The sequence below is a fragment of the Watersipora subatra genome, chromosome 3 (assembly GCF_963576615.1).
Source record: "Watersipora subatra chromosome 3, tzWatSuba1.1, whole genome shotgun sequence".
NCBI lineage: Eukaryota > Metazoa > Bryozoa > Gymnolaemata > Cheilostomatida > Watersiporidae > Watersipora > Watersipora subatra.
Window position 1 is genome coordinate 35,933,214 of NC_088710.1, and position 20,973 is coordinate 35,954,186.

The window sequence follows — 20,973 nt, forward strand, 5'->3', positions numbered from 1 at the left end:
AAAAGTGGTACATACTCACAATTGCAAAGCTGAGAAAAAAGATCCTTCGTGAAATTCTATCATCTTCATGTTGCAGTTCCTTAAAACACTGGTGTTAATGACAGTTTCATTTTGGTTGAAACCATCTTTTATTTTTGAGAAGTAAAATGCACAAGCTTTCACAAGTACATAACTAGGTCATGCACCATTTAGTAACAGATAACGAATTCGTTAGATCTGCTGATTTCCATCTGAATCTAAGTTACTGTAAAACCTCTAATTGAATACCACCTCTATTTGAAAGTCACCTCTATTTGACCGCTATTATGAGACAAGGGTTGAAAACTAGAGTGTCACTCTCTATTTAAATGCCACCTTCATTTGACTATCATTGATCCTTAAAAAGATCAGTAAAAAGGTTTCCGCAAAATCTTATCAATAATGAACCCTTTACATTGATAACAATCAATTCTTTCGTTGTTCAACTCCAAAGCTTTCGCTTTTTTAGTTAAAACTTTGAAAGCAACACCATAAAAATAATTCAAAACTGTCTAAGGCTAACAGTAGTTTCTTATTTAACGCGGTCGTGATACTTCGATGTACAAATATAAAAATAGTTTGCAAGTTTAGAACCAAAGGTTACGTTCAGCGAGCAAAACATTTACGCGTTGCATTTGTACCAAATGCAACGGTTTGGATGCTAATATCGACTAGTTCAGCAGTGCAGAAAAAGAGTTGAGGTGAGATGACATTGTGGAAGGTATTTGACAACCAAATGTTCATTCCATCGAAAGCGACAATTAGAACGCAGCAATCCGAGCAAATATTTTTGTTTTAAAAATGTTAATTTTTGTTTCTGCATGTAATATTAGTATGGTTCATTTATGTCACTTGTTCATGAATATATATTTGTAGAATTTGGTAAATTATCATTATATATCCTATACATTTGCAGATTTATACCATACTATTTGACAGCATAATTGTGGTAACCTGATCTTACAATTGACCGACGCTCGCAACTCCTCTTCTATTGCACATAAAAATCTAGTTTTGGCTGCAAACTGTAACAAACATATCAATGAGTGCAATGAGGTTTTATGCAACAATGTTAAATATAGATCTAAAATATAAATATGGTTTCAAATTTGTAATGAAACAAAAATTGAAAACTCAAACAAATTGCAATGCAGGACACAGGCCATAATATCATCGCAGGTTAATTGCAAGCAATAGATATCACTTGGTAAAAATATTTCTCGATTTATCGATGCACACATGTATTTATTAAGAGATCTTTGACAAATTAGAGGTAAATTAGCAGATTTACTGCATCCAAAAAGTTTAATATCGCTCTACCAGAAGGAGAGGGCAAAAAATAGGCGACATTCGCTTCACCCGTAAAAGGGCTAAATTTATCTTCCCAAAATTCTGATGAGCCATTTAAAAAATACTATGCCAGCCTCTATTTGAACGCAGCCTCCAATTGACCGCCACTAAAGAGGAAGGGTTGAAAAATAGAGCGCCGTGGTGTTCAATTAGAGGTTTTACCATATTCTCGCATCATCAGTATATTTTACCTAAAAGAAGGACAAACTTGCATGCATACCTTCACTTATGCACCATGAATCAACATAATGGACTACAATTTAGTCACTACAATTATAGTGCAAATACTAGAAGTGTCAGCGTCATAATCATATGCCCGCATAAGTCCTCGGGTGTTAGCTATAAAACTACACCAGCAGGTGTGTGCATTTTATTTTTGAGTGCATCAATAAATTCATTCTTTGTACAAAGTAGAAACCTCAAAAATTGTTTATGAAAAGTTGCTACTTTTGAGATATTTTAAAACTGTGCGCACTGCTTACATGAATAAAGATTTTGATCAAACAATTTTGAGATAATCTAGTTCGAAAACAAAACAATTCTAATATTATGATTTAGCAATGTAGCCATATCCATTGATATTTTAAAATGGTATAATGCTTTTTACCTATTTTTGTGATTAGAAAACTGATCAAAGCGGTCAAAATTACACAGCAGCATTATCAAAATACCAATGTGTAATGATATCTGATATCAATAGAACATAAATTTTGGGAGGGATATGTTAACCACTAAATATGATTTGAAAAAGAGCGATAACACTGATTATGATGATTAGCAGTCGACATTAGCGCTGGCTGCATTGATAAGATAATAATTCAAGAAGCTAATTACACATATTGTTATAACATGAAGCTGTCGGTTTAAACATGTTAACCTCTATTGGAAATATGTAAGAACCCATGAGGATAAATCGCTTTGGGTGAAAAGTTTTTATAAATACATCCTCAGAAAAAAGAAAATATTCAAAGGAATAAAAAACTGTGCGTCACGACTTCTTATTAAAAAAGGGCTTTTATAAAATTAATTATATGTTTATGTATGTACTCCTGTAGCAATTTTCAATTAGGAATAACACTACAACAGATTTTAACTCATTACCAAGAGAGAAAATGGTGATTAATATCAATCAAGTCAAAATGGTGCATTTGAAACACTGTAAAATTCCATAAAGATCAAACGCTATTACACATGAACAAGATATCATCAAACAATTTAACAATGGATTGGAAAATTTTAAAAGGTCTGTATGTATGTGATTCTAAAACAAACCTTCACTCTCCATGTCATTTAGTGCTTCCAACTCATCTTCGAATTCCTGTTCAAAATAATCTTCCTCCATTGCGATGAAGCATAAGCTGGTTTTAATCCTGCAACAAAAAGGGTCAAAGCAATCGCACATGTTTTATGAGAAAAGACACTTGCTTAAATATTAGTCATTATAAAAAAGTGTAAAATACTACAACTGTGTTTTATACCTAGTTTAGAGCATATTCAAACAGAATAGCAGCTTTTTCATTGGCTGGTGAAGGCCCAATGTGAGAAATTAGGTCAAGGTAAACCAGCCTGGCAATACTTTTATATTCCTACTACTAATGATGCATTTAATATCTTATGTTGTTGGTTGCTTATACTAGCTTACCTTATCATATCTTTTCTTATTGGTTGTTATGATGCATCTACTATCTTATCTTATTGGTTGTTTATAGGATACAAATTATACTTGGTTTTTATTTAGAAGTCTTAGCAATCCAATGTTGTCAAGATGAAAAAATAAAGGTTTTTCAAAAACAACTCTTTTTACAAACAACCATTTATGTAATAAAAACAAAATTTTTCACGGTGCAAAATAAATGCATAAAAGAAATAAAATAAGTTTTGACTTTACAAATAGATTGTGTTCAGTACGATATCTTAGTTTATTTCTAATATAGGGCAAACAAATCAAGAGGGAAGTTTACAGGTCTTTCTAATGTTCACATAGGCATTTCAAGAGAGCAAAGTGCTCCAGTCAAAATCACTATCTAGTTTGCATCGTCATACATGTTTATAAATTACAAATACTTATATTTGTGTGGTATAATTAACAATTCTGTTATCAGTTTATCTGTGTTAAAAAAGCTACACCGATGTTAACTTGCAAAAATTATTGTTGATATGAGCTGAACATTAAACTTAGTAGCTATATGTTCAGTATTATATCTAAAAAGAACATTTGCAATAGTGAAGCTTTTATTAATATAGTACAAATCTTTTAAATTACACTTGCGGAGAGGTTGTTAATCTATTAACTAATCTGGCATGCTATTTTTATAAATACAGTGCAGTCTGAGTAATTGGGACAACCTTTGGACCAGAGCTCTTGGAATTAGTAAGACAGAATGGCTCAACAACAAACGTTTTATATGCTGACCTCAAAACAAAGTCGGAAACGCCTGGGTGCATATATAAGTGCAGCTGTACAGTGGAATGTAAATGCTACGATGTATACTGTGTTGCATTTAATGTACAGTCTACCTGAAGCTGAACTATGTACAGTGAAGTGATTGATAATTTGAAATACCTGTGTCAAGAGAGCAAGGGCTAAACTATCATTACTGGCACATATACATGTGTACAATTATGGTGAATCTTGGTTACATTCCAGGCAGCAAATTTTCGTTGAGTGTTATATGCTTTTGTATACAAAAGTGTAAATTTACTGTATGTACTAGTTCATCAACAAAATTGGCAGCCGAAGAGACAATTAGAAATGCACCATTATGTGAAACTAGATACATACCGACGTTTCCGTGTCGCCCAAACACCACACTGAACAATCTTTCGTGCTTAGCATTTGAAGCCACAATCTGTAACATCAATCTGTCTATATTTTCTGCTGATGTTTTGCATGAGATGTGTGTAAGTCAACGCGTGGAAACTGTTGGACTTCATTTCAAAATTAAGTACCAGTTGAAAACATAAGGACTAAGAGAAGGAAATGACTGATGTTCTCATAATAGCCCATTTGCTTTTTCCTTTAACAAGTTGAAAATTTTAGAAAACTCAAGCAAAATGGTCTGGAGTTATTCAATTCTTGAATGTATTTACTTACAGCATGAGTATGGCTTCTTCTTCAAGGAAATTCTATTCTTGTTTGTAACCCTGTGTTATTTAATCAGTGTTATGGCCTTTTTTTAATAAACAATATTAATCTATTAAACCATCTCTATGTGTTCTACGGATTTTTATCCGCTATTCTTCTGAAATTAGTTTTATAGCAATTACTTCAGTGAAAGCTGCAATTTTAAACATAGCATCAAGACAACTTCTCTTTTTCAATGAAATTTCAGTTTTTCATTTAAAAATATGATAGTAGGTTTATAATGTTGAAGACAAAATGTTACACGCCAAACATGAAAAACTAGAGGAAAAAACATTATAAGAATCGCGTGATGAAATTGAACATGGATCAAATGAGTTATGCTCTTCATGGCTAATCACAACTGTAACTCATATCAGGCTATTTCTAGTGAACGACTGTTTTATTTCAACAAATTAGGCTACCAGACATGTAAACGAAAAAAGAGCTTTTCCTATTTCCTATTTTTTTTATTCATTATCTTACAAGTTTCTCACATCTGACCGCCCTTTGAAGGATTGGTTGGTACAAAAAGGAAAACAAAAATAATGCATTACATAAAATTCCAACTAGCAGTATGGTAAAAAGGAAATAGCGACTACTTTCAATTTTTGTAAGAACGATAGGATCTTGTAAAATCAGACCACACTTGAGGGTCACAACGTAATCACATGACAAGAACAGGTGCTTTTGCAGGCCATACCAACACTAGGGCACAAAAAAACTCATTTAAGCAATGCATACAGTTACTATACAAATACTATAAATACATGTATATCATAGTATTTTCACATTTTACATATATACTGACGATGCCTCCAAGGTCTTTTGAATGTGTCTGGTTGAAATATAGTATTATATATAATAAATAGTATATGAAATATAGTAAATATTGATATGATGAGTCTTATTTAAACTCTTTTATTACAGCTTGCTGTCAGGTATTAATTACATTTTTGGTTGCACTTATGTAGTCTCAATAACATTTGTAGTAACCTTTACATATCGCTATAACGACCCTCTGAGTCGTATGCGATCCCATGAAGTAGGAAGTACACATTAGGAGCAAGCATTCCTGCAAGCATGGTAAAATTTAACATGTTTGTTTCGCCGACTCACAAAGTGAGTGTATTATGTCTGCATCACAAATAAAACAATTAGCTGAGAGCAAATCGTCAAATTAAAAAGTGACAATAATTTGGAGTTTCAAATATCATTCGGCTCAATCTAGTAGGCGTAATGCGATCACGTCGTCTATTACTGCACAGGTCTTAAACAATAAATAGCTACACCGTTTAAAAATCTATAAACTACGAATATAGTTATTCGATGTGCAAATAGGGTAGTAAGCAAATATGGAGCGCTATACTAAAACAAAATTCTTTTATAGTACGATAAATGTCATTTAGTTGTAAAATTGATACTGTAACTAGTAAAATACAGTACAACTATGCACAAGATGGTTTACTGTTCCCGCTATATTATTCGCTGTTCTTGCTCCGCCTACTGGTCGAAACGTATAATAGGTCCCCCTTAAAATATGTTACGACTAAGAATAGACCATAAATTACAATTCATTTTTAGCGAGCGCAGAACAATGTTCTGCGCTTACTTACATGAACGTTACCAAACAACGTCAATGCATTCCTGAAACCAAATCCATTGGTCACATTTTACCGACAACGCGTCTGATTGGTTATTAGATAAAAATATCTACTGTGTCGTTGATTGTCAAAGAGTTATCTTCTCTGGTCCATAGCGACCGCCGCTTCTAATGATCGAATCTTCTAAGAGTTATGCCCATTCGATTACCTAATAATTCAATGAAGAGAATACTTTTAGCTTCCACGATACACTGAATGACGAAAAATAATTTTAGCAAATGGAAATACAGGAAATTCCTTAATTTGGTTTCCTTTTTTGGATGTTTAACTTCCCTGTGAAAAGATTGACCAATTACCCTATTTGTTTCATGAAAACTGAGGAATTTGATGGATGAGACATTTTGCGCTCATTAAGGCTTCTATGTGTTAAAAGCAGTTCTGTTTGAAATGAGTAAGTTGCTGTAGCAATGTTTTTTGTTACAGTTCGTACCCATGATGGGAGTATGGTATATGCAGAACACCAAAAGAACATCTTATCGCTGTGACCTGTTATGAAATATAACCATATAAGTGAGCGGTTATTTCAATTTTTTATTGTCTCGCATTCAAGGTGGCAGTATATAAACATTAATCACTCAGAAAAATAGAATTACCAGTGATACGAAAAAACTAAATCAAAAGTATGCTGCGAGAATAGTTTAAAACTGAACATTCAAGTGACCAAAACTAACATAAAATGTGTCCAGAGTTGCAAATAAGTCGAAACTTGAAGCAAAGGTTTCTGGATTGCGTTGATAGATGCTATGTACATAATAGGTATACATACAATGTAATAAATAAATAATGACTGATACATCTTTTATCTGTGTAAAGAGATTGCGGTCAAAGATATGCATTTGGTCAAACATTCAGAGGTTAGCGTCTTAATAAGCCAAACTTCATTCCTCTTCAATTGTTACAAATGCACAACTTGTGGAATGAAATAAAAGTCTTTACAAATTTCATAAAATACAAATATTCAGTGCAGAATCTTATTACGGTTCAAGTATGGTACAGGGGTTCCTTTTTAAAGGCTTAGCAAAACAAAAGCCAAGTGCACATACTCGGCTCCGCCGACAGGATGAAAATAAATAACTACAATTACGCAACTCCTAACAGATAAATCAACCAGCTAGATGAAGCATAGAGGCAGTTTTCAGGAGACTTGGTCTTATGGCAATAGAAATACACGTATAGCAAATGTACAACTCTGAATAAAAAAAACAAGCGCTGTCAGAGTTGGAGTTAAGTAGGGGGAAATGAGATTACTGATAAAGCCTTAGTTCTGTCTTTTGGCTGTAGTCTTAGGTAGAGTCGTGATACCCCGTGTGATTGTATCGGGGTGAATTGGCATTTTTGTCTATTACTAGAGGATTCTTGGGTGACTGGGATGTAGGAGGGTTTTTAGGTGTACCATTCGCTGGTATGTTTGGTGTGTTACAATCAGTACTGTCGAGAGTTGTTTCCGAAATGTGCAAACTACTAATTTCTACGTTGATTATATTGCTTCTAGGGGGACAGTGGCTGTCACTGCACAAGCTCGCAGATCTTGAAGTATCTAGCTCTATTGATGCAGATGCTGGTGTTCTTTCTTGTAGGACGTCGAATTCATCGTCATTTCTTCTTTCAGTTATTGTCGATGTACCGCTGAGACGAGATCTAGTAAAACGACGATCTATTGGTTGGCTCGCTGGTCGACCCGAGCGGGCTCCAAAAGATTTTCGTCTCAAGAGTACGTCGCAGGAGGTAGCAGGAAAGTAGTTCTCCAAGTTCAATGACCTTCGATGAGGCAAATTAGGGATTTCTGTTTGTGGATCCTAAAAGAGAACAACAATAATAAATAGCTAAATAAAAGGTCATTTAACTTTAGCTTGAGTTGAGCAGCCCATAGCCTATTATCTTTTGTTTTCACTAATAATTGTATTGGTTATTAAACTAATATTAACGTAAAATCAGGCAATTAATGCTTATGATCCTAGCAGCATATATATATAGGGCCTACTGTATATATAATAAATTAATATATTTAATATATCATATATAATTTATTATAATATAGTATATTACTATACATATAATATTGTAATCTACATATATTATATAGGCCTATATATACATATATATGGTACTTATAATACAATATTGAAATAACTAAACGTGTTGCTTAAAACTGTCTATTCCTAAACATATACACAAGAAGTAATTATACTCTACAATTTACTAAAACAATATATTCTGTAAACTCTATTGTATGGAAAAAATTTAAAAAGATTTTTATAACTTATCGTATAAAAACACATTAGTTCTAGTTATAAGTTCAACTCAGCTATCCATGCTTCAACTAATTTAATTTTCAGCAGTGTAAAATTATTTGATGAAGCATTCTTGTGAAATCACAAGAGGGTCTAGAAAAATGCAGACTCTGTGAGACAGAGCCCTAATTACTTCCATGTGGCCACAGTGGTGTCTGCTCCACAAGCGTACAATGAATTGCTTTGTAATACAAGTGTGGGATAATAAAAGGGTAAGGCAGCATCTCTGTGGCTAGAACAATGTTCCTATATTTAGCAGATTGCCTTGATGCTATTTGATGCTGACCCTAAAGGCTGGTTCACACTATATCGCCATATATCAGCGTTGTACATTCATTATTCATCGTTGTCTATCGGACTGTGAACCGCTGGCATCGACGAAGCAATACGGATATGTAAAGAAAGTTTGCAGCCGTCAGACTTTTTCAATAGTTCGCAGAGCATCAACGACAGCCTGTACAATGTGCACCACTTCGACGATGGTACTTCGCTATCACGGATTGTGTGATCCATTTATTCCCGTTTATGCTAGTTGCTGCAGGACTAGTATTTGATTCGAGCACGCGGCAACAAGGAGGCACCTTCGGAAAAAAAATGAGAACACTATATAGCGGCGTATTTGCTGATGCAAATGCGGAAATTGTGAACATCGTTATAATCAAAGTATCCTTCGTTTTTTCGTGACATAATGTTATCGTTGTCGGCCATCTTTATAGACAATTTTATCGTTAAAAACATGAAGCTTTTGCAATAAATGTTTGAAAACAATGCTTTTGTTTGCAATTTTTTTATTATAGTATCCAAACAACACCAAAAAGTACTATTAAATAAAAGAAAAACGATCGTTTTCTACAAATATGGCGGCTTTTTCATGAACGAGCGCATGTGCAAACGACTTGATGGCGTCAAAAAAGCGATGGATTGTGGCATCAATGCCGAGATATGACGATATAGTGTGCACCAGCCGTTTGGACAGTTAGAAGGAGGCCGACGGATTAGGAAACAAACTTGTAAATTTGAGACTTGGTGCTGCATGGAAACCTAGTAGATAGTTGGCTATTGAGTCGGCCATAAATTTTCGAGACATTCCGAAACTAATTCGAAGTGATAAACATGTCAATGAACGTATAGCAACATTTGATTATGTTTACAGGTGAGGTACAAGCACACCGAGACAGACTGTTAACAATCCTTTCTTACACCAACACATTCATAGATTTAGGAAAAGATGATGACGCGATTCTGGGACTAAGTTACAATCATTTTATGGAATCATAGACTGGGTCATAAAATATTTGCATCTGGACTTTTCCTATGATTAAAGTCAGTCATTGAGCAAAGACCATTCTGTACTAAGTCATAGAACAAACGTAAACAAAATCTAGGCATGCGCTTTTTATAATTTGTTGCAGACTTAGTTAATGGCTAAGGGAAACGTGAATCAAGCGCATACAAGTAATCCTATTTACGAGTGATCATTCGACAGCTAGGGTCTGTTTCCACAAAGAAATCATTTCTATATATCGTGTGTAGAGCCCACACACCGCTGCCCTCTCTCTTAGCTCATTAATACAATTTAGTCAATCATCATTGAATGATAGTCGAGTAGCGAGGATAGCCACAAACATGAGAGTCAACACAAACACTATGACTAATTGATAGGTCAAACGCTGACACGCTGACGACAAAACTTGAGAATAATTTGCTCCGTCTGCCTCCTCTATGTGGTTAGCTCTATATAGGCCCTTTGCAACCTTACTACACTTATAACAAGCTAGATACTAGCTATTCCAGGCTATTATTAGTAAAAAACTAAAGTATTTTTTTGGCGAGTTTTGTATTACTGTTTGAGTTTTTTCAACACAGAATTGTATATCATTGAAGTTGTCAGCTTCTGAATTTCACAGCGAGAGTATAGATTGCTTATTGCAACTAAATTTGTCCAAAAGTGTTTTTTTTTGCTCTTATACAAAATAAAATACAAGTTCTAAAAAATTCCAAGCTGTTCTCAAATGTAACAAAGAAGCTGTTAGTTTATTTGAGAGGAAATGTAGCAGATCGACAGAGATGCTTGAGCCAACAGACATAGATTAGAGCTGAAGCAGTATCTGAAAGTAGAAGTTTGGGGTAGAGACGAGGTTTGAGATCTCAGCATCCCACTACGCAAACCAGATAAGAACTGAGTGCAGTCCGAGATAATCAGTAGACAGGAAACATCAAATACAGCTTCCTTCTGCTCTCATCATAGAGCCTGAAGTTCTGTGAAAACACCCTAGTGATAACGAGGTAGGCGAGCAGCCTAACAGGAGGCTGTATAACTACAAGTTCTATTCTTACAACTCGCATTCCGCTATCAGAAAATACAACAGATACGCCGAGCACAATAACTTGTCCGCCCATATGATGATAAACCATGCAGATAGGCTTGTCTCAAACTCGAGATGTGATCATGGGCAAACAGCCCACAAGTATCAGAGATAACCGCCCCCAAGGTCGACAAAGAAAATATCAGAGTGTTTCAGAAATGCTCATGTATTCGATGTTATATCGCGCTCAATATCGTGTCCAAACTTTTTAATACGATAGTGAATTTTAGGCTATGGCTGATATAAAGGTAATAGGTCGTACCATGCTTTGGATGTGTGAACCATGGAACCCGTCTTTCTTAGAGTTGTGTCCTTCTAAAAAACTGTTTGTCCCTTTGCTTGGTTGAGACATGATAGTGTCTAGCTTTTTTCTTTCCAGACGTTTATTTCGTCGACTGAAACAAAATGTTTTACTATTTGTCAATATTTTTCTACTATTACTTTAATGAATTTAGAAATCCAAATATTCAAATTATCTTCAGCTTTTTGTGCCAACAAGCTGAGTGGCAAATATTAAAATGATGTCAAAAGGCGCAAAACCGCCAGCTGCAGATAACACTTTCCCTCACTCTCCAGACTGTCTGAGTGCATACATCTAGAAAAGTTGTTAGCAGCAAAGGCCTAATGTTGCATCTTCAAGACTTGTTTATAAGAGCTCCAGAGGCCAATACACAATTTACGCCGGCGGTTGATCAGGCGTTATAGCGTCTGTCTAGCGCGATAGCATTAAAGATGGGTGGGTGGAACATCTGTCCAGTATATTTTGCGCTGAAGATGTAGGCACTGAGTCTAAGCAATGATGTGCATTACAGAACGTGTTTAAAGGTTAATAGCTGTACTAATTATTTCCATTCTGAGAGGACTGACCTGCATCTCTCTAGGTGCGCTTAGATCAGCTTAGATCACGCAATAACCAGGCATGCCACTCCTGAACCCCATGCAAAGCTTTAAACTCAAGCGATGAGTAAAATGCTGTTTTACTCTGCAGGATTTATTGATAGTGTCAGTTTTCAAAGATGCTAAAATTCATTAATGCTCGACCAACGCCATCATATAACTGTAAAAATGTTTTTGAGAAACAATATGTTAAATTATATGAAAAATTTAGGATACATGCCATGAAGGAGTACTCATGGAGTGGACATGTAGTAATGTTAGAGTACTGATAGAGTAATGATAGTGTACTGATAGAAAATTGATAGGTGTGTAATGAAGTATGGATGGAGCAGTGATAGAAAATTAATAGAGTACTCATGTTGTACCTATGGAGTTCAAATATTCAGATAGGGTATTAACGGAGAATTGCTGGAATACTGATGGAATACTGATGAGGTACTGATGGAATACTGGTGGAGTACTGACAGAGGACTGATGGAATACTGATGAAGAACTGATGGAGTACTGGCGGAGGACTGATGGAGTACTGAAGAAGTATTGATGAAATACTGGTGGAGGCCTGATGGAGTACTGATAAATTACTGATGGAATACTGGTGGAGGACTCATGGAGTACTGATGGAATACTGATGGAGTACTGATGGAATACTGGTGGAGTACTGATTGGCGATAATAGAGAAGTGCCAAGCACCATATTTCATTCCTAATCTGAATTGTTCAAACTTTTGGCACAAAGTGGGAGTTTATGTGATTTCTGTGATATTGTAACCGAAGCTAACTCCAGTCTCACAAACTCCTATCATTCATAACATGCAAGGAAAATCGTTTCAAGTTGATATTAAAGAATTTAAAAATTAACAAAACATTTATCAGCTTCGAGGTATTTTACGAGTTTAACAGACAGTTTGACAAATAGTTTTTAAGATATCCATGCCAAAAACACGTTTATGTAGCTATTTAAGGGGTATATGCGGGTGTCTCACCTCTGATATCTCCATCCGCCATAGTGAAACGCGAGAACAAGCATCAATATAACAAATACTGCAAGAACTGCTGCTAATGCAATGACCACTGTTCCTAGCTCCAGTCCCTCTGCAATGAAATAAAACCAAACATTAATAGTTTTTTGTTTATTAAAATCGTAGGATGTCAGGCTGATGAAATGCCTTATTTTGTAATTTTACAAGCCAGCCAATTTTTACATTTTTAAATTTCAGTTACAATTTTTTATGGTCATAATAGACTTGATGAGACGATATAATTTTTTTATATTAATTTTTTTGTTTAAGGTTTTTTTTATGAAACAATTTGGAAAGCATTTCTGGTCCACAATGAAATTATCGCCAATGAAGTAATACAATAATATAACTATAAATGTTTGTAACATTTCTGTTGTTTTCAAAATGAATTACTTCGACTCTGTTTTTTTTCTGTTTCATAATCTAAAGGTGAAAGTTTAGGACGGTTCCTTAGAAGTGTCGACGCAGAAGCTAAATATATTATATTGTTTATAAAAAAGTTTGTGTAGTACGTGCGGATGCACGCATTCAGCTACTCAGCCAGTCAACAATGTATAAGATAATAGACAAGCTATAATCTCACAACTTCTTATGTCGAGGCGGTTCTATGACCCGCTGTAGTACGTATAAGAACTGAGGCTAGCTATAATTTAGAGCCCTGGGCAACAGTCGGCTAATGTATAAACAAAATTTTCTCGCTTACATCAGAGAACAATTTATGGAAAGATTGAACTAAGAAAGAGAGGGAGAGAGAGAGGGAGTGATGCCTTCAACAGCAGACATGCACATGTTGTTTAAAGTTTCAGTCTATCTCCATGAATCAGAGAGCTCCCACAATTCAATGCAGCCATTATTACGAGCTAATAACTAAATGAGCAGAGCTGCACTTAGAATGACTGACATTTTAATATCTGAGTAGAGAACACAGCAATTGGCTAACCAATCAAATCTATTTCAAATTTCATGTTACTGTAGTTATTAGACCTCATATGACTTTGCATCTTCTGACTTATATATAAATATATACATATAAATATATATTTCTATATATTTATATATTTATATGAAAGGGTAAAATCTAAGCAGAGTGCTCAATGATAAAATCAGAGCAAGTTAAAATCGGTAAAACAAACTATAATTTTTATAACTTATAAAACACTTGTAGCATCATTGAACCAACAATAATGAACTCAACAGCGCTTGTAGACACGCTAGCAAATTTCTACTGAATTTTAAAACCTGATGTTTCTATGAATACTTTAACGACCATAATTGTCCAGCTTCAAAGTAGTTTTACTAGTTCTAGCTGTCTATAAAGTAACCAAAACTGGTACAAATATTATATTTGAAGCTTGCTCTTACCAAGCATGAAACTATTAATTAAATGTTTTTTTAATTTATAGTCTGTTTTACTGATTTTATATAAATATAAATGTATGTGCACAAGGAAGGTTTTGTTGATGCAAGTGCGCAGTTGGATATGAGTAATCTCTGATGAAAAGCTGTATTTTTGGTAGCTTGAAGAAGTCGTATAATGAACAATGCTAGCAAGGTTTATCAACAGCCAAATCCTAGTATTTACGGTAGGAACATATCTACGTTATTTATTTATTCACACAGATCCTTTAAAATTTAATGTCGAGTCGCGCCATGTATGACTTTTTAGATAGTCGCTTATAAAAAGGTCTCCCAGCTGGTGCAAACTTGATTATGTTTTATGTGAGGCAATAATTGGCCAGGAGAGCGAGACAGGTGTTATTTAATATTGTTGACTTTTCAACTCAGCTAAAACTTCCTCACGCAATAAACACAGTAGGCTACTGTTAATTTTGCAAAAACTGTTGACATGTTGCCAACCTCTGCATTTAACCATTCGTCCCGACTGCGGTCAAAGGTCATCAGTATATTGACCTTACGGCTACCTAGTATGCTTGCAAAGGTTCCCGGCTGCCAGCAAAACCATTTTTATTCAAGTTAAATGGAAGAAAGCAGCGAGAACTATTGTAAAGAAGACATGATATATAACTCACTTGACAGCATTTGAAATACTATCAATAATCAATAGTTGCATTGGTATAATTAACTTATCTCTTTCTGTGTGTTTTAATACAAGTTGGAAACCTCCCAGGGTTGAAAGAATAGGATTTTTCTTTTCTTAGTTTCGTGTTTCAAGGCTGCAAATCTATCTATTATAACAGCCTGTTGTAATTTCATTTTTCGCTCTAGATGACTAGTGCTAACAGGTATCTGTTTATTGCGCAATTGCATAGCCTAGAGCAACTATTACATCATTTGGTAATCTATTCGACTAAAAGTGTAAACAAAAATCTATAATTTCTAGGGACTAGCAAATCTGCTTAGCAGAGCTTGTATTAAGAATATCTTTCACTTTGGTCCTGTTATATTAAGTAGATTCATGGCATGGCCACATACATGTAGATGGATGCCGCAACACGCTGACCATGCATGCTGACAGCCTCCGCTGACATGCTCGTAGTCATACCTGACAATTTACTGTCGAACGAAATTATTTTCAATGTTCTTTTTTCATATTTGGTCAAAAATAATTATCATGACTGGCCTTCAGTAGCTTTGCGAAGCAAAAAGTTGATAACATATTATTAGCCAACCGTATACGAATGACGCAAAGGTGTTGAGGATGTATCACAATAGGCCAGTTTTAGGACAAATGTCAGCTGTCATGAAAAGAACTGTCACTTTAGTTACAGTGCCAGTGCCTCAATACCTCACCTTACCTAACTCTGTGTTAACAGAGCTGTGCTTAAGTAAATTCAGTTTACCTAATTTTTATCTGCGTTTTTTCAAACAAGTAAACTAATGACATACAAGGACATCAACGAAGAATAACACAAATATGTATCATAGAAAATTTTTCGCTTCTCAAAGGGAGAAAAAAATCGCTGTTTAAATAAGCTAGAAAGAAACTATCTAGCAATTCCATTCCTCTTAATCCTGTAACTTTGAAACAAGCTTTCTCTAGCTCTCAAATACTTGCTCAAAATATGTTTAAGGTGTTAACACTATTACAACCCAAAGTTAATTTGTGATATGTAAAAAGTGCATTGTTTGTATGTTGTGGTATGTAAAGTGCATTGGGTGCTCACCGGTTGTCGGTTGTATGACATGACCTCCCGTCGGAATGTCAAGGTTATATTCCCCACAACGTGTTCCCTTATATCTTGCAGAACACCTAAAACAGACAAAACTAGTTTAAAAGAAGAACAGTTAACCTTTTAATAAAATTATGGGAGCTATATTCAAGTAATATAGTAATTATCTTTCCTGGGTCCAAACAGATGACAGTTTTACATCATTCAACATTTATCTTTTCAGAAAGTTCTAAGGCTACAACTCATAGAGCTATTTGCTTATCAAATTCATGATTGAAATCCTATAGATTGGTTTAAGCCTTTCATGCATGGCGAAGCTAACTAAGTACTTCAAATGGTAACCTAGTGGATAGAATGAGAGTTAGTATTTATTTGGAGTTATCGTTTCGGTTTACAACAAAAATGGCAGACGCGTGCCAAGGCTCCATGCAAACTAAAGTGTACTAATATAAACAACAATAAAAATAGTGATTATGACAACAGCCAATTTGGATGGATGTAACAAAGGGGACACAACTGCATGCGTAAAATAGGTAGGCTAAGTTTCATGCTTGTCACGTACTTCGTGCGCTACTCACTACACCTCGCTCCATACATCTTATCCCAGCGAATCCCGCTGGACACCTGTAGTGAACATCACATAGCATAATAAAAACTTACATCAATAGTTAAAATGCATTAATATTTAATATATTTATTATGTAAAATTACCTGAGCTCAGTAAAGACAGATTTGTCACAATTTATTTTAGATTGCAACTGCACTGCCCTTCTGTTTTATTTAAGATTTAGTTGAATTTGCAAAATTCATCAATTATTTTTTCAAAATTTAAAATATTTTCTGCTTTTATTCACTCTAAAATTTATCACAAATATAGTCTGCAGAATTACAATTTTAAAACAATAAAAAAGAGAAAATTTATCCTTTGTCTGATGCCTAAAGGTATCTGGTAGTTATTGTGAGATGTCTGTCGTCTTACCTGCAGTGCTTGTATCGTCCATCTGGGTAGATTCTGCACTCTCCTCCGTGCAGACAATAGTCCTTATCCTTGCCAGTACAGGATACGTAATGGGACGCTGGTTCAATTGTCGCCAAGTCATCAACATTCACCGATTCCCAGTCTACACCACCGGGTGGAGGCGGTGTTGGATCGAGAGCTGCTTGAACAAAAATTTCAGGTTCTTATGCTACCTGTTACAGGCTGATAGAAATAGATAATACAATAAACATTGTACACCTGAAATTGCTAGCTTATCAACAACCTATGCTAGATACGAGGTATTTGCTCATAGTTGGCATTGGGAACTACTTGACTAGCATTGCTGGAGAGATATGAAATGATAAGCCGGTGGCATGTACAACATGAAAGCCTTGTCACAAGACCTCTATAAACTGTTCGCTGCCGTGTAAGGACATCATTGAGCAAGAAGTAGCAACAAGCAATTAGTCAGCGTGAATCATCACTGGCAGCCAGTAACAGTCGCAATTGCAAACAATCCTAAGGCTAAACCTTGTCTAGGATAATATAAGCATGAGTAAGCCAGCTTACATCAGAGGAAAGCATTAGTCGATATAAGCGGATAGAAAGTCGACATGCTGAACGGTACTTACCATTCCTGTCAGCGAGGACTGTAACATATAAAATAGCAGGAATGATACTAATGTGCGGTTGATATACTATTCGCGAGACTATTATATACGACTCTATGTCTGTATTATAGAGCGAGAGTGTACATCTAGATGCTCCTTTTATATCCTCATAAACAGAAATAAAGAAATGTAGAGGAGATATACTAATCACTTGATATATTCTAGTAACTAGCCTTCGTAGCAGCGTCATCGTCCATGTAGGCTGCCAATGCGGAGCTATGCAAAGGCACTGCTAGGAATTATGAACTAATTCTTAATCGTCCCATGTTAGTTTTCTATTTGCCCCTACAGCAGCTGAAAGAGATGTTACATTTTAGCCGCTGGCATTTCTATGGCCATGTCTGCAAGAAAGCGACAGGGAACACCTGCCAGTACGAGTCATATTAATACGGTTCAACAGCTCATTTATGGTTATTGGTCAGTTGTTCCTATAGAGTCTATAGAAAAATTGATCATCATTAGGTTTTTGCCAAGCTCCTTAGCCACTTAGAAAGTCAACAATAGGGAAACGTGTGTGTTCTTAGAGTAACGCAGAGCTTGAGCATCTAGAGCGCTAATAGCAACAGTAATCCATTGATTAAGGAGAATTACTGAGAACAATTCACTTGAAGAAGATTTTAACTGCTAGAGCCATCTGCTTAATAAGAAAGAAGCCTGCTGGTAGATATACAACGCGCTGTACCCTCTCTCGCTGTACCCTCTCTCGCTCTCTTCTTAACTCAGGAAAAGCGAGACCTAATCGCTCACCTGTCAGTCGTGATTTGGCTGTGTCCTCTCCTAAAATGTTCGCCGCAATGCATCTGTATGTAGCCATGTGAGATAATGTCACCGACTTGAATCTTATTGATGAAGTCTGTACATTTCTCCTCCTAAAAATATATAAATGCAAAGTAATATTTGCATAAAAACATTTATTTTAATGTTTGTTTTAAATCACTGTAAGTACATGAAATAGAAAATGCATAGTTTCAAAACTGGCATGTCTAATCGAGATATAACTAGATGAAGGCAATATTGGTCAAAGACAATAAAACATTACGAAATCCAAAGTTCTTAATAACCAGTCAATTGGAAATATAAGTAGCAATTTGTATGGCTTATACAATGTAGAGGTATGAAGGGGAACAATTGCAGCATATATTTACTAGACTCTTTGTGGGCAAACAAGCTGAGGTTTGCACAATAGATGTCAAAGGACATTCATACCTTCCGTCCATTCATGCATACGATATGGAAGGAATATGGCATATAGGAATAGGAATACTTATAAGCTAATAACATACATACGGATATTGGCTGTGATGCTGGCTGTGATGCGCAGTTATCTATTTAATCAATCATTGCATATACGATATATCACATTCCTTATCGACCATGACCACCAGCCATGCACTACGCTTTGACAATTTTGTAAAAGTCTTCCTTTAAAAAGGCAACATCATAAAGCGTCTTCGGTTGCTGCAGCAGAAAATTACTGCCTTAACTAGTGTTCACTGTTCTTTTTAAAAAGAGAATGGAACTAGACAAAATAAGAAGCTGCCAGAACATAGCTGACAACCGATGATGCAATACTCGGGAATGTTTCAATATGTTTGCTTTTCTTACACCATTTTGCTCTTATTATTAGCTTAATAATTGTTTCTCTTTGGCAAAGCTTACCTTCTGTTTTTTATGGCTATGCCTCTGTGTGTGTTGTCTAGCTCGACCCCATCGCGGAACCACCTTACATCTGGTGGTGGGTTGCCTTCTACTCGGCAATATAATTTATAGTTGCTAGCTCCTTCAGTCACTTGAACGTTGCGCTTTGATTTAGCGTTTGGAGGTCTCGCTGAAATATTTTTTAAAGCTATAGAAATATATTACTCTTACCATCGCTGAGATGGTTTATTCAGTTTCAAGTAGTTGGCAAATGACCAATGTTTGTTTAATAAATACACCCACCTATGCCACTCAGTTTGGCGTGGGTATCAAATGCTAGATTGATTATAGTAGTCGATTGCCCCTACTAATAGGCAGCCATTGTGTCCACCAACAGTTAGCCTAGATAAGGCCAGATTTTGTCCCAAACAAAGGAAGACCAATTCAACCGCAAACTAAAGGCTGTCCCATGCTGTGTTTGTTTTAAACGGCTAATTGGTGTCATTAATTCCTTGACTTTCCCAATTATGACTAATTCTACCAGTTGGTCTATATACCAGCCATAGATTTAAAGAGCGAATAAAAATTAAATTGAATATAACTAATTGTTTAGAGCAGGCGGTATGAGGCTCTGTTTGAGCTCTGACATCTGTAATGCTCTTGACCTGCTTCATCCAAAGCACTAATTATTGATAAAATTCTGATAGTCTTCAATGTTCTTTATAAAATATAGCCACAATTTTATTAAATCCTGTTGGCCTAATTTATTACATGTTGAAAAATTTTATAAAACTTTTTTCAGAATTTTAACACATTTAGGAAGTACATGTATATTTAAAAAAGTTTACTTACCGCAACCTTTACATAATACATCCTTTATTAGCTTTTTGTCTGTTTTGGTATAATTAGAAGATAGTTGAGCGGTATGATAGGTGAGTTTCCCCTGGCTGGCACTAGCAGACTGGCTAATAAATAATATATATTCCTTTGATAGCTCTACATATGAATAACAAGTGTGATTTGTTGATGGAGTCGCTGTTGATGTACTACGTAAAAGTTGAGCTGTAGAAAGCTTAGATGATGAATTCTTTGAAGAATGCTGAAGAAATCCTTCTATCTGAATATATTGTTTGCGAGTGATGATCTCACTATCCGTCTGATTCTCTGGTTTCTTTAGCACTGACGTCACTTGCACTGTCCCTGAGTAAATGTTATAGTCCTGAAATCGTCGAGATGGTAACGGGTCTAAAGAATGAATCTTTCCAATAATTACTATTTGTGATAAAAGAGCTTTAGTTTGAACATCCTCAAATCTTGTTTCACAGCAGAAGACAAAATTGATCTGCCACATATAGAATATTGCTAGAATATTCCGAGCAGTGTGCCACAGGTGGATGTGCTTATGATGAGCGCGCCACATATTTACTGTCAGACTCAATATAGTGTAAAAGACTGCTATTTTCTCTCAATTTCTGGTAATAAATCTTCCCATCCAATAAACTCATCATGCTAATCGTCAATGATGATGCTCTCTCAACCTCAGCATTCTATCCACTCAGTCGCACGTTTAACCCCGCCTTTGGGTGGAGTTAACAAGCAACAGCTTCCGCTTAGCGCACGTGCCGTCAACGTGTGGAGTTTGTACCGCGTTGCTACGAGTTGTCGTTTCTCTTGATTTGACCTTCACTTATTTGTAGACATAATTATAGATTTTCAGAGCACTAGAGGTTCGAGGAACATTTTTGCGCATCGTACCTCGTAAATTGAAATTAATGAGACCTCACGCTTTACGTTTGTCAAGGACGCGACGTCGGCAAATGAGATAAGAA

The 20,973-nt window shown here is 35.5% G+C and overlaps 2 protein-coding genes across 3 annotated transcripts in view; both read right to left on the reverse strand.

Annotated features, from left to right (window-relative positions):
• LOC137391009 (chromosome transmission fidelity protein 18 homolog) overlaps positions 1 to 4,472 on the reverse strand; it is a 91,475-nt gene extending 87,003 nt beyond the window's left edge. For both annotated transcript variants that reach the window (XM_068077342.1, XM_068077341.1), the window contains exons 1-3: positions 4,463 to 4,472; positions 4,151 to 4,217; positions 2,641 to 2,738 (exon numbers count right to left, since the gene is read on the reverse strand). In XM_068077342.1, the coding sequence (XP_067933443.1) occupies positions 2,641 to 2,710 (70 nt within the window). In that variant the 5' untranslated portion in view covers positions 2,711 to 2,738; positions 4,151 to 4,217; positions 4,463 to 4,472. The remainder of the gene's footprint in view (positions 1 to 2,640; positions 2,739 to 4,150; positions 4,218 to 4,462) is intronic.
• A 2,192-nt stretch (positions 4,473 to 6,664) lies between these two features.
• Positions 6,665 to 20,643, reverse strand: LOC137391065 (uncharacterized). The gene is made up of 9 exons (XM_068077409.1): positions 19,997 to 20,643; positions 19,166 to 19,334; positions 18,254 to 18,375; positions 17,468 to 17,485; positions 16,836 to 17,013; positions 15,851 to 15,936; positions 12,690 to 12,798; positions 11,073 to 11,205; positions 6,665 to 7,949 (listed from the first exon to the last, which is right to left on the reverse strand). The coding sequence occupies exons 1-9, from the start codon at positions 20,562 to 20,564 to the stop codon at positions 7,437 to 7,439; spliced, it is 1,896 nt and encodes a 631-aa protein (XP_067933510.1). The 5' UTR covers positions 20,565 to 20,643; the 3' UTR covers positions 6,665 to 7,436.
• Positions 20,644 to 20,973: the final 330 nt, after the last annotated feature.

What these genes read in the sequence shown, in the direction of transcription:
- LOC137391065 (XM_068077409.1), bottom strand. Translation starts at nt 20,564, where the DNA reads ATGTGGCGCGCTCATCATAAGCACATCCACCTGTGGCACACTGCTCGG. An exon ending in GGACGATACAAGCACTGCAG is followed by an intron (nt 15,937 to 16,835) that starts GTAAGACGACAG and finishes TGTCTGTTTTAG; the next exon opens with GTGTTCTGCAAGATATAAGG. An exon ending in GTTCACACATCCAAAGCATG is followed by an intron (nt 7,950 to 11,072) that starts GTACGACCTATT and finishes GTTCTCTTTTAG; the next exon opens with GATCCACAAACAGAAATCCC.